General features: G+C 50.1%; 5 protein-coding genes across 5 annotated transcripts; 1 reads left to right on the top strand and 4 right to left on the bottom strand.

Annotated features, from left to right (window-relative positions):
* Window positions 1-892: 892 nt before the first annotated feature.
* PV08_03805 (uncharacterized protein) lies at window positions 893-2,974 on the bottom strand (the record flags this gene model as incomplete). Its single annotated transcript, XM_016378156.1, has 1 exon — window positions 893-2,974. The coding sequence occupies one exon, from the start codon at window positions 2,972-2,974 to the stop codon at window positions 893-895; it is 2,082 nt and encodes a 693-aa protein (XP_016236833.1).
* A 2,388-nt stretch (window positions 2,975-5,362) lies between these two features.
* PV08_03804 (uncharacterized protein) lies at window positions 5,363-6,653 on the top strand (the record flags this gene model as incomplete). Its single annotated transcript, XM_016378155.1, has 2 exons — window positions 5,363-5,661; window positions 5,714-6,653. 2 exons carry the CDS (start codon window positions 5,363-5,365, stop codon window positions 6,651-6,653), a joined length of 1,239 nt encoding a protein of 412 aa, XP_016236832.1.
* A 599-nt stretch (window positions 6,654-7,252) lies between these two features.
* Window positions 7,253-9,061, bottom strand: PV08_03803 (uncharacterized protein; the record flags this gene model as incomplete). Its single annotated transcript, XM_016378154.1, has 1 exon — window positions 7,253-9,061. One exon carries the CDS (start codon window positions 9,059-9,061, stop codon window positions 7,253-7,255), a length of 1,809 nt encoding a protein of 602 aa, XP_016236831.1.
* Window positions 9,062-9,073: 12 nt separating this feature from the next.
* On the bottom strand, window positions 9,074-9,541 carry PV08_03802 (uncharacterized protein; the record flags this gene model as incomplete). Its single annotated transcript, XM_016378153.1, has 2 exons — window positions 9,074-9,394; window positions 9,446-9,541. The coding sequence occupies 2 exons, from the start codon at window positions 9,539-9,541 to the stop codon at window positions 9,074-9,076; spliced, it is 417 nt and encodes a 138-aa protein (XP_016236830.1).
* A 703-nt stretch (window positions 9,542-10,244) lies between these two features.
* Window positions 10,245-12,096, bottom strand: PV08_03801 (uncharacterized protein; the record flags this gene model as incomplete). Its single annotated transcript, XM_016378152.1, has 2 exons — window positions 10,245-11,701; window positions 11,748-12,096. 2 exons carry the CDS (start codon window positions 12,094-12,096, stop codon window positions 10,245-10,247), a joined length of 1,806 nt encoding a protein of 601 aa, XP_016236829.1.
* Between the last annotated feature and the right edge of the window lie 132 nt (window positions 12,097-12,228).

The raw sequence follows: 12,228 nt of genomic DNA, 5'->3' as shown, positions 1-12,228 counted from the left end.
GAATAGCTGGCCGCCAATTACTTTGTCACGCGCGCCGCTAGGGGAAACGCCCAGCTATAGTGATATAGACACGTATATGCGCGATGCTGCGCCGGCTTTGAGCCAGACTGACTGTTGGTTGGACGAACGTTCAGTACACTCTCCCGGCAGTATCTTGAGACTTGAGTAACGATAAAAGCCGCGACATGGCTTCCGAAATGAATCCGATTCAACCGCCGTCGGCAAGGCCCAGTGCCAGAGTCGACGCAGTATTGTGGGCTCGCAGAAGAGAAATACGCGGACCGCCCAGTAAGACTGCGCCCAGCAGCACAAGCATTCATCCAATATGTACGCACCCGAGCTGACTCTTGTTTTCAGTTTCAACTACTGGTCGTTTGCATTTTCCTCAACCGAACTCGAGGAAAGGAAGCACTCCCTGTTGCCCAAAGCTTTCTTCTACAATTCCCCGATCCGGAACATCTTGCACGAGCCAAACATGAAGAGACGCTCGTGTTCTTCAAGGACCTTGGATTGCATAGGCGAGCCGGATGGCTCATTGATTTGGCGAAAGGCTGGCTATCCCAGCCGCCAAAAGCCGGCGTTATACATCAAAAGCCATATAAAGGGGAGATCACCGCCGAATGTTCTACACAGACGACACTGTAGATTGACCAGTCCTAACCAGACATGTTTCAACCATCATGGATAGTTCAGGTCCCCATGCTTAGCTCCTCTTGGGATGATCTCTACCGGATCTTACCCATGGTGCTGGCTACGGGCATGAGAAGAAGGACAGACTAGCTGAGGTCGTCTCGAGTGGCTCAAACCGCTGATCAAAACAACGGTGTGATGTACCAAACGCAAAAGGGCAACAGATTCAGCTCTCTGTCAGAACTTCTTCTTCACCTCCGATCTACTGATGTGACCTCAAAAGAGAGGAGGCCTCCTTCATCGACTGAGTACCATTGCCATCACTGAAGCCGAACGGCAGCTGCCCATTCTCTTGATGCGTGGATTGTGAAAACCCACTCATGGGATAGTTCAATGGTGGAGTGGTGGCTCTGTCCTCCACTGCTGTCATGTCGTCGAACAATTGGTCCTTGTCAGAGACGGGGACAGACTCATGAACCCGATGCCAACCCTGACGATGGCCGGCTCCCTGGTAAGCCAATCGTTGAAGTTGCAACTTGTCCTCCATCACCCATAGCTGACGGTGCCACTGCCGAGCACCTCCTCGGTAGAGCAACAGATCGGTGAGCGGACGGAGGAGAAAAGAACACAGGATGATGACGCCTGAGAGGGCCACGACTATCGCAATTCCGAGGACGCTGAAGTTCTGATACGCGCCGCTGTTGTGGATAAGCTGACTCTTGCACCCCTCGGCATCATACTTGTTGGCAGGAGGTACAATTTCGCCATCTGTCGTGCCGGGGCCTGTAGTGTACTGAATGATTGCTGATTGAACGGCTGCCAGAGTTTGCGCAAACCACGTTCTAGTCTCGACCACCCATTGGTCAATCGGCAGGCCGGGGCCGTTGAGTCCGACCAAGACATCGTTGGCCTTCATTGCAGCGGCGCCACGGGCGTTGACGACGTCGAAAATGGCCCAGCCGTCGACAGCTTCGAAGACGCGAACAGCCGTGCTGAGTTGGTACGGATTCATGGCAAGATGCGCGCTCTTCTCGTCGGTGCCGTTGGCGAGGATGGCTTCTTCTACGCCCAACAACGCCGTCAGAGGTGTGCAGACTTGGCTGGACGAGTTGAGTGGCGAAGAGTTACAGATTTGATGTTGGTCGGTGCAACCCATGGCATCGATCCAGGAATCAAAGGCGTACACAGTAACATTTGCTAGAGCATCTCGGTTGGTTCCGAATGGGGCGTATCTCACTCGATGCGCCGAGAAGAACGGATCATCCACGGGGTTCGCATACACGACATTGTTCTGGGCGAGATAGAACAATGTCACATCGGCGTCGGTGCGAGAGAGCTCAGGAACAGGCTCCCACGCGGTTTGGTTGGCGCCTCCCTCGGCGTAGTAGGCCTGCAATTGATATCCAGACGTGCCGACAAAGTAAGAGTGCGTGTCGACGCTAAAGGTGTAGTTGGTGTATACCGTTGGACCCGTGTAACAACGAACGAACTCATCAACGGCACCCAAGCCGGAGAGGGTATCATTCTCGGCACGGCAAAAGCGATCCCCGAAAGCGAGAGGGGAGCAAACTGTGCGACGTCGGTACTGGATCCGATGCTTCGGAGGCGCATTGATTCCGAGATGCAGATGCGAATCTAGGAGCCCAGTATCGAATGATACGGCACTGGTAGGCCCGTCAATGCAAAAGCTGTCGTCAAAAGGGCATGAGGCGTTGTGCTGTAACACATACGGCAGACTTTGTCGGGGAAAGTTGGTACATGCGAAGGAGGAGTTCAGTGTGTCACCGTAGCAGTTCGCCACATAGTTTGCTGCGCTCAAGGTGTCGTTGATGTTTTTCTGCGTATAGACCGTAGTCGTCGCGTACGACGTCGCGTCGCCTGTGGCCTGCCATGTTCCGCAGATGTTGCTTTGAACCAGCATATGTTTGCTTGCGCTTTTCGTAATCTCGCCCGTCAATATACCCGCAGCAGAAAACCCGACCAGAATGAGCGTCGCCAGGACGATAGTCACGTATGTCCTCGAATGCCTCGCGCCTTGATTCCTCCACGCCCACACCAGGCGAAACAGATCGAGTATGGTGCTGCCCGCTTCCTGCGAGTTGCGCAGGATGACCTGTTGTTGCTGATGGATCAATCGGTGTCTCTGGAGTGGCTTTCCCGAACCCAGGTTATGCAAGATGAAGGCCGCGATTTTCCATAGCTGTGCACCTGCAAAGGTGACCAAGATTGCAAGGAACGATAGGAGATAGCCGGAGTGATTCTGAGTGAGTGTGAGAGTCAAGCCTGAAGCACGTCCATGGCTCCAGTCTGTCCAGATACCAGTGTAAACACTTGTCTGTGACATTGAGGAGCAGGTTTAATCCCAGGCGTCGAAGTGGTAGCAAATATGTATGTGGAGAGTCGCCACAGGCGCATGCATTCCACGCCACGGCCGCCCTCCTTATACTATTGCAATGGTAACGCAGTGCGCCATGGTAGACCACATGGCCTAGATGTCTTTGGCATAGCTGGCGATCAAAGGGACCACACGGTGGAGGCTTTGAGTCAATTTGATCCCAAGCCTCCCTCTCAAGTGGGTAGGGTTGACAAACTTGAGGCAGCGCTGCACGGTCACGAAGACCATAGCGTGTTCACTTGGTTCGCCAGAAGCCACGGCGCGGGTCGTGGCGGAAAGGCAATTGCTGAGGTTCAGCAGCTGAATCGTCGACGAATATGAGGAGTGGGTACTTAGAAAATGGTTCGCTCTCGCACTTACAGTACGCTTGGAGAAGAAAAGGGGGTGCCGATACCGGCCCCATGGACCGGGCGTAGTGGCAGACTCTCCAGTACACAACCTGCCTTCTTCGTGCCAGGAACTGGTACATTTAAAGCGGTTCCAATGGTATTTGCAAAGAAACAAGCAAGCAATAACACACCGCGAATATGTAGTGCAGGTAGAAATTGGAAACATTCACCATGGATGACTCACAGTGATAGCCCAAAATTCGGATGGAGACAACATGGTAGCATTGGTAGGTATTTACACAGCCACGTCCGAACAAGCTCACCAAGCAATACTAATTATAAGAACATTGGACCAATGCGCAAATTTCAAATCCCATTTTATGCAGCTAAACTTGCGGTTAGTTCTTTTGAATAAGTCCATTAGGTAACTATTTGAAGAGTACGAGAGAAACTTCCACGACCACCATACCCTCTAAGTAGCATGAACCCTGGTTTTGACAGCTTCTCTCATGCCAGTTGCCATTCCATAATATCACACAGACAAGAGACAAAAGCTGAGAAAACTCAAGACCAGCATCCTCCCGCATTTGCGCTGGAGGCAAGGTGGTGAACAGGCTGAGTTGCGGCTATCACCCATGACCGTCTTTATTACTGACTGCTGCAACACTCACCCCTAGCGCCCCCGCCTCGCGCCGAACGCCCCGCCGCCCCTTTACAAGAATTGCAACTTTTGAAAGGCCATCAATTCACTCCTTTCTCACTATATTGTGCTATATCACAGGCTTCGTTTCTCCCTTCCCCTTCCGCATGTCGCTAGGCGAACCCAGGACGTTGCGGAGATATAATTTAGGCGCTCCGGAAGAAAGCCGAAGTCAAGATGGAATGCCGATGCTCACAGTGTGCGTGGGGCTGACAGCCGCCGGTGAACTCTGGTACTTTCCACGAAGCGCAAATACGGACTGTGTCACAGGAAATACAGCAAGGACAACGCTTGAAGATGCGATTTCTAGCAGGAGTAAGCTTCATGCCAACAACGCTTTTGAAGCCGCCCCCAAGTTGCGCAAAACTTTTGATCATCTTCCCTCTTTCCACACAGTCTGTGTAAATACCTCAAGATATAATTCAGGACCGGAGCATCTGATGACGGGCTTGAATGAAGTTGAAGAGGCGGCCTCGTGGAAATTGAGACAATGGCTACGCTCTCATGATGAAAACGTGAGTGAATTTTGATACTCACCCTTCTACTGATTACGATAGGAAAGTCGAGATCCCACCCCCGTTCATTTCCATAACTCCCGACCCCCTACGCGCTCTCACCAGGGCTGTTCATCTTGAATCTGCTTGGCGCAAAAATATTGGAGTAGAATTTAAATTCCTGTATAGCTTGTCAATAAGTTATGTTGTTGTGGCTTCTTCGTTCTGTTTATCCGATTGACACTGGCAGACACGCTGCAGGATCTCTTCCAGCAAGAGTCGCTGCAAGAGTCGCTGCTCTGTCCGATCAGCCTCTCTTCCGCGCTCCTGTACCAGCTCTTTTTTTTCCTGCTCCCTAGATGGTAATCGTTAGCTTTCAATCACAGCAATTATAGGGCTCGAGACGCTTCGCGCCTAAGCGCTGTAAGGGCGCTAGCGATCTTAAGTAACTCTATAGTTAAGTTGGGCCCTTGTATAAACAAGTTTTGTGCCTTACTCGACTAACTTTTCTTTCTCATTGAGCTCACTATTCAGGGGCCCAGGGCTACCTATGTGTATATATCTTGCACCCTATCCGTGGAAATTATGTACTGGGGCTGTGAAATTCCTCCCTCGTCGAGGTCGCATCGAATCAGCTTCTGACACGTGTGCCTCTCATCTAGAGGAACGGCTGCTTCGGTGAACGCTGCATCCTTTACTTTCTACAGCCGGATTTCTAGAGGATTAGCAAATTTTCTTTCGCAAAATCTCTTTAACCCAATGTTCAAAACAGTCTATTCGAACCCCTCTGGCGCTTAGTCCTCTCCCTTCGCCCATGGCTTCTAGTCAAAACTCGCACGAAATAGTAATAGTTGAAGAGGCGCCTATCATTGACGATGGAAACGGTGCTCCTTCACCGATGACTTCCAGTCAAAACTCGGTCGAAATAATGGAAGAAACGCCTGTCATTGGCGGTGGAGACAGCGTTCCCTCAGGCAGTACCAAATTTGAGAGATACTTCCCGGAAGATCCCTTCGGAGGTGGAGTACTCATGGCGGTGTTCAATGGCAAGGGGTTGCTCTATAGGAGAGATACCTATTTTCAGGCTAAGTTGACGACAGCGGAGAGAATATTGTATGAGAGACAAGACGTATACCTACTCGGTTTTGGGTTAAACTTTATGAAGTCGCTTCTCTCCGCAGTATCGGTTCCGAGGCGCCGACGTCAATATTACCGTTTGGAGAGACGAAGCGTCGGGTTCCAAGCCTTCAATTACAAAAGTTTTCCCCACCGTACTCGCAGTTGATGTAAGCGAACGGGAGGTTCAGGACACCAACGAGGTTATTGCCGGTGCAGGAGCGTCGGCCGGACCAGGGCAAGTGAATACGAGCGTGAAGCAGACACATCACGACAAAGCGAATTTCCAAGGAAGGAGGAAGTTGCATGGCCTTGTCAAAGGACATAATACTGCATCCTGGAGACTCTACGAGGAACCAGGAAGTCAAAGCGGGATACCATCGATTTTCAGGCTTGTTACTCTCGTTCGGTGCCTCAAAGGAGGGTTCAAAGTTCAGCTGGAAGTATCTGCTAGAATGGTGAAGTGGCCAAAGCTCTTCGGCCTCCACAATCTCTTCTTCGACTCTGGCTTCAGTGCACGTTCATACATACGCACTGTTTCACCGCAACCTATTCCCTTCGACTGGCGCAAATTGTATGAGGAAGCCAAAAACATAATCCCTGACGACAGAAGCGACAGGGAAAATTGGAACACAGATGTGAGTGAATTCAGGGCAGAATGCGAAGCTGCCGGTAGTGTTGACGGTAAAAAGAAGATGCTGGTGGGCTTTTACGAAGATCTTGAAGACGTAGGAGGGGTTGTCAGAAAGGTGAAAGTAACAGCCCTTGCGGGATTGAAGGAGTACCTGGCTAGTCAGGAAGAGTCTAAGAAGTTCATAAAGAGACTTCGGAAGGGGATGGAGATACCCGTTCCTGAAGAGCAAAAGGTCTCGTCTTTGACTGCAACAGAAACCTCAGGGGGGAGCGATGCGGACGATGAAGACGCTTCCTTGCCCCGAGTTAGCATGCCATATGGCTTGCAAATAGCTCGCGACGTAGAGGCAGTCTGAGTCCATGGTAATAGTTTTGGGTAGTGTGTTCTTGAGATGTTGATACTCTATAATGTCTCTTTTAAAGAGTAGAGCTGGAGTATCTAGTAAGCCATTAATCTTTGACGATCTAGCGAGGCTATTGAGAGTGATAGTGTCCCAGAAATAACCCTAAGTAATGGGAGTATGTGGAAGATCAAGGAAGTCAAATCAAGTCGCGAGCCTAAAATGGGCTTTTCTCTTTAGTCGCTGAGCTCAGGAAGAGTGATCACTATATAGATAACTACTTAGAACGTAACGAGATTCCTCAACCTCGGGTTTTTAGATTCGAAATAGTGCAAACTATTTAACGCTGCTGAATTTCTATGTTCGAGGACTCGGTCTGAGGCCAAAGGACTCCTCCTGAATGCTCGAACCGAAGTCCTTGAGCAATGCAAGGATTGCAGTTGTCCGGGCTTTGACTCATGATGGACCTATTTAGAGACACATACTCCAACAAGTCTGCCTTCTTATATCTGCTTTCCTATGCCGATTCGAACCTTCTCCTGCGCACAAAGGTGAGCCTTTGCATGTACATGCTTCGTAAAGAATGCTAGAACTTTTGACACTGACTACCGGCTTCAGTTTCTCAAAATCCGCACCGCAGTCTCTAAATCCTGACGCTTCCTTGTCAATACTTCCCTCCGTGCTCTAGTAACCGACAGCTCTTGTGTGATTCTCGCCAATTTCTCAGAGTCCAATGAGATCACCCACTCCTGCGTGAAAACAGCCAGAGGGCTCTTCGGTCCGGTCAATAAACAGTGATCCACAGCTTGCTGGTAAACATTGTCGACGAAACGTTTCCGCGCTACCTTGTAATATGACCATAGGATGTCGTGTATCTCTTCTTTGATATATTCCAGATTGCCCTTGCTTCTAGTTGTAGCTCTGACATCGCTGAGATTAACAATGAGATTCTCCGAGGTGATGGCCTGGCGGTTATATCCCTGCGTGATCTCTCTTCGAGACTTTGGCTTCAACATGTCCGCCTTTCGGTTGCCACGGGCGATCTGAAGGTTGTCATTGAAGTAATGGTTTACCGTGTATGGCCTTCGGTTTCTCTCCAGGGACACGAGGAACATCGCTTGATCCATCGCTGCCTTGTATCTCTCGAGGACTTCATCAATGATACAATTCCATAGCTCTTCGCGAAGCTGTGCGTCGGTACAAAGTGCGTTGAGAGTAAGGACCATGAAACGGTGAATGACCACGACAACATGGCTGATGTATGACTTCGTCAGCAATTCCCAATTACCAGACTGCTCTTTGAAGGCGCTTGAGAGGATAATCCCACTGAAAGTGCCTAACTCAATTGCACGAGTTCGGAGGTAGATATCTTCAGTCCAGTCCATAATGCCGGGCATGGGATCATCGACATCACAATCCTTAATTATGATACTGTCGAGGACGTCGAATTCGTCGAGATCAATATCTTGAAGAAAATCTGGCCCTTCTATCGCATGAGCTTCGGCCCGGGAATCGGATTCCTCGCTTTCGGAAGACTCCTCGTCATCATCGCTGAGTCTAGAGTGACCTTCAAATGAGCGGACGTGACCCTTCCGCGCAATATCGTCGCCGAAGATCTCCGTGAGATTTACCACGTACGTGATAAGTCTGAGTTCTTCTCTCTGCTCAAAAATAGCCTGACTCGAATAATAGGCATTCATGGCCGCGTGAACGGTATCTTGAAAGCTCCGGGCCAGAGAACTAAGAAACAATCGTTGGTCCCTCTCAGTTTGACGCGATGGGCCAAGTCCTTCCAGTTCTGTGCGGCAATCAGCTAACTGCTTATTGACTTCTTTTCGTAGTTCCGGGAAGCCCTTTTGCGTAATTTGACTCAAGAGTTCGCTCAGTCGTGCCTTCAAAGCCGGTACACCTAGACGATTCTTTGGCAGTTGGTTCCAAGGCGTCTTCAGAAACATTTTTTCACCATCTGCATGGTTAAAGTCGTCGTCGTCGTCCGCTCCGCGGCTTCGAACGACGTAGTATCCAAGGGTGAGTGGCCTCTTCTTTCCCGAAACAATGTTGCAAATGCCGACCTGTGCATTGTGTTCCTTTACTAAATCCGGCTTCGTCAGTACGCCCAGGGTTCGCTCTCCAGCCTTGTCATAATCTTCTGCAAGCGTAAGGATTTCCTGGGTAGCAATATCGACGTTGCTGGGGAGGACTGCGAGGATGATGGTACGGTCGTTTTTGATATACTTCTGCACCATGTTTCGAACAAGCTGGACATCCTCTCTAGTTGTAATTCCCTCCGTCGGGGTGCGGAAAAGACCCGGAACATCAATGACTGTCAAGTAATCCTCATTAGGGCCGCATATTTCAATCTTAAGAACATCCTCGCTGAAAACAGTCCCTTCGCCGGAGGACGTGTCCGTCCGAATTCCCATTCGGACATTCACCTAGGACGTAGTCAATAACGACGACAATGTGCTAAACATGATTAAATCCGGACCATCCTCGCCCAGAATCTCCCGGAATTGAGTGCGGAGGCTTTGCGGAGATGTAATTCTGGGATGATAATCGGCCAGATTTCTTTTGTGCGCGTCGGTTGCACGGGGACCGGGGATGATAGTAATTTCCAGCCATGATTCAGAATCGCGGCGAGATGTTATCTGTGTCGCATAGCGCGTACATAGTTCCAGATTCCGAGGAAAGGGAATGTTGGTCAGGCTTTCCAGAAGAGAGGATTTACCAGAGCTTTGGTCGCCGACAACAACAAGCTGAGGAAGATATGATCTCAGCATGGGCAAATAGTATAGTTGAAAACTTACCTGTGGAAGCGGAACATGTTGGCCAACATTCCTCTCACGCAATTGGTCTATTTTCCGCAGTAGAGTTGGGCTCGCCAAAAGATCTTCGTCCGTCATTGTAGAGACAATAGAATGCAATCCTGGGCGGAGTAGGGAAGGCTGATAGCGAAAATCTCTTTATACCATAGTGGATTTTGTGTATCGTACAGGGCTCGATCGAAAAGCTCATTGTGCATGTGAGATTTTGCATGAATCTGATCCTAACACTGCGGAGGGTTGCGGAAACACTTCAATGAAGAAGTGAGGCTCAACAACCAGATAACAGAATCGTCCGGACAACTTTATTGGCCCAGCGATGACTTGTGGCAGCCAGCTGAAGAACAGCGCATTTATCTATGTAAGACTTGTCATCCCTTTATTTGCCAGTTTGCTTCGCTTACTCGTGGCTTTTCCCAAATCCTCGAGCTGCATGAATGATTAGGCTGAGCGGGGGGTTCTGACTTACCATGACCGCTACAAGGGTCAGCCATGGCTTGGAGCCTTCCTATGGATTAAACAGCGCCCCAAAAAGCAGGGGTTGATAAACGAGTAGACTGCGCGCGAAATGAGGCTGAAGTTAACAATTGAAAAGAGAGCGTAAATCGAGAAGCCAGCGTACCTGTAGTTAAGGAAAGGGACACATGCTGGCGCAGATGAACCGGGATTCAGCAGGCCCAAGAAAGCCACCTCGAATAGTGGACGGTGATTGGATTACTGAGATCCAGAGGTTTCCATTCATCATCGACGAAGAAGCAGCGTCCATCCAAATCTGCATCTCGTACTACTCGACCTGCCGTGGTATGTTTGGTGATATTGTGTCGGAGTTATACACATACACCGCACAGTTCAGAATCATCTCATTTCGTAAATACTGCAAGCAAGCCAGAAACTGCCTTTCGCTGCCAACCCGAATTTGGTTGTTTACCATGAGGTAGTCGCCTCTCCCGAAACCAACCCCCGAATCATCCATCAGAAGATCAACCAGTCTTGGCCAAGATGGTTCATCGGTGTGGGCATCTATAACGTCGCGCATGCCGATGATGTCTTGCTTCTGTGGTTCGTTTGGGCGCATGACATGAAATACCATCTCGGCAGCGGCAAATGAATGTCCAGCAGGTGAGTTGGTATACGTAGAGCAGAACGATTCTTCCCTTGAAGATGAGGTATCCACCACCGGGATCGGCTGCAACGATGACGGTGTACACTCCCCGACGACGGACTCTGGTGACGGCGTGACCCTCTCGAGGAGGGATTCATGTTGTGATGTTCTGTTGTGATCCGTTAATCCCGAGATGGATACGCCAGCAGTTGAGTCCGCAGGAACACGTCGCCGGAGACCAAGACGATTTTGTAGATCCTGTTTCGCTACCGATTCCATAGCCGTACTCAGATCACGTATGATGGTCTTGTACTGTCTGTAAATAGCTGGGCTGGTTGTGGGTGGAGGCCTCCAGGTGAGATAAAGCTTCTGGTGGGAAGAGGTGATACCGAAGGATTGCGGATGCCTTCCTAGGAATGTTTGGCACAAAAAGCATGATCTTTTGCTGACTCCGATGAAGCGAAAAGGGGGGGTTCTGGTGGGATTACTGTCATAGAAATTGAGTAGCTGCATCTCAGCATGCACAGCTAAGTCCAATGTGCAAGTATCTCGGAAATGGGCTTCTGGATCTCGAACACCCCAGATCTGAGCTAACCTTGAGGAGTATTTGTCCACCTCAGGGACACTGGAGAGTCTTCGCAGCACGGTCGCCAGGGGCTTTTCTTCTTGGGAGCACGTGAACCTGGCTTTCGGAGGAGCGGTTGCGGGGAGTACCAGCATGGGATTGAAGAATGTTGGATAGTCCGACGCAAACTGCAGCAGCACCCTAGAAGCAATCACATACCGTCCTAGCTTGAATATCGCGCGGGCCCATTTCGGCCACGCATCGGGAAACAGAGCTTGCAGACAACTCAGGTAAGTCCGTCGAGCTTCCGTGGCCCACCGAAGGTGTTCGACAAGAAGCTCCGGGCCAGATCCTGGAGGCGTATGTCGTATTGCTACGATGTGGGCACACCATTCCCGGAAATCTCTTACATAGTCAATTTGATGTAACGCCGATGCTGAGCCACTGCTTTCGAAAATGCCCTCCACGTCGTCACCGATGTTGCGGATGTCTTTCAGATAAGTTCGTATCCTGGAGATGTCGAGACTCGTGATCCGCGCCAGTACTTCCGATTCCTTGTCGGCTGCGCCGTATTCTAGGACAGTGAACTTTTGCCTTTCTTAGTTCAAAAGTAGACTTACCGCCACTGGCAATGCCATTCAAGATATGTATGATTTCTCGGAGCTCAGTAAGGGTAGAATCACTGACGCCCTGATTACTAGCAATACGGACGACTGTTCCCTCGGGAAGGCCTTCCTCCAGGCAAGCCGCGGACACTGTGTCGCCGTCTTTCCTTCTTGCGCATATAAGGGCGACAGAATCGAGAAACCTTTTTTTCAGAAGCTTCTCTCGACTTTGTTGGCCTGCGTTCGCACCTTGATCGAGGCCGTACACGGTTGGTTCACCTCGCACTGGATCGATCAAGTGAAGGAGCGTCGTAACCTGGACAAAGCGACTTTGGATGTTGCCCGTTATTTCATGCACAGACATCTTGCCGGATAGTCGCCCACGATCAGAGACTCATATTTCATATCCTCATCAATTGAACAATGGAGTCTGCGAGTCTGATGGGAGCAACCCCATAGACAAAGAAGGGATAAAGATATAGGTGCGGGTTTTAAT

This window comes from Exophiala spinifera (genome assembly GCF_000836115.1).
Source record: "Exophiala spinifera strain CBS 89968 unplaced genomic scaffold supercont1.3, whole genome shotgun sequence".
Lineage (NCBI taxonomy): Eukaryota > Fungi > Ascomycota > Eurotiomycetes > Chaetothyriales > Herpotrichiellaceae > Exophiala > Exophiala spinifera.
This window is presented reverse-complemented; position numbering and strand designations above follow the sequence as displayed.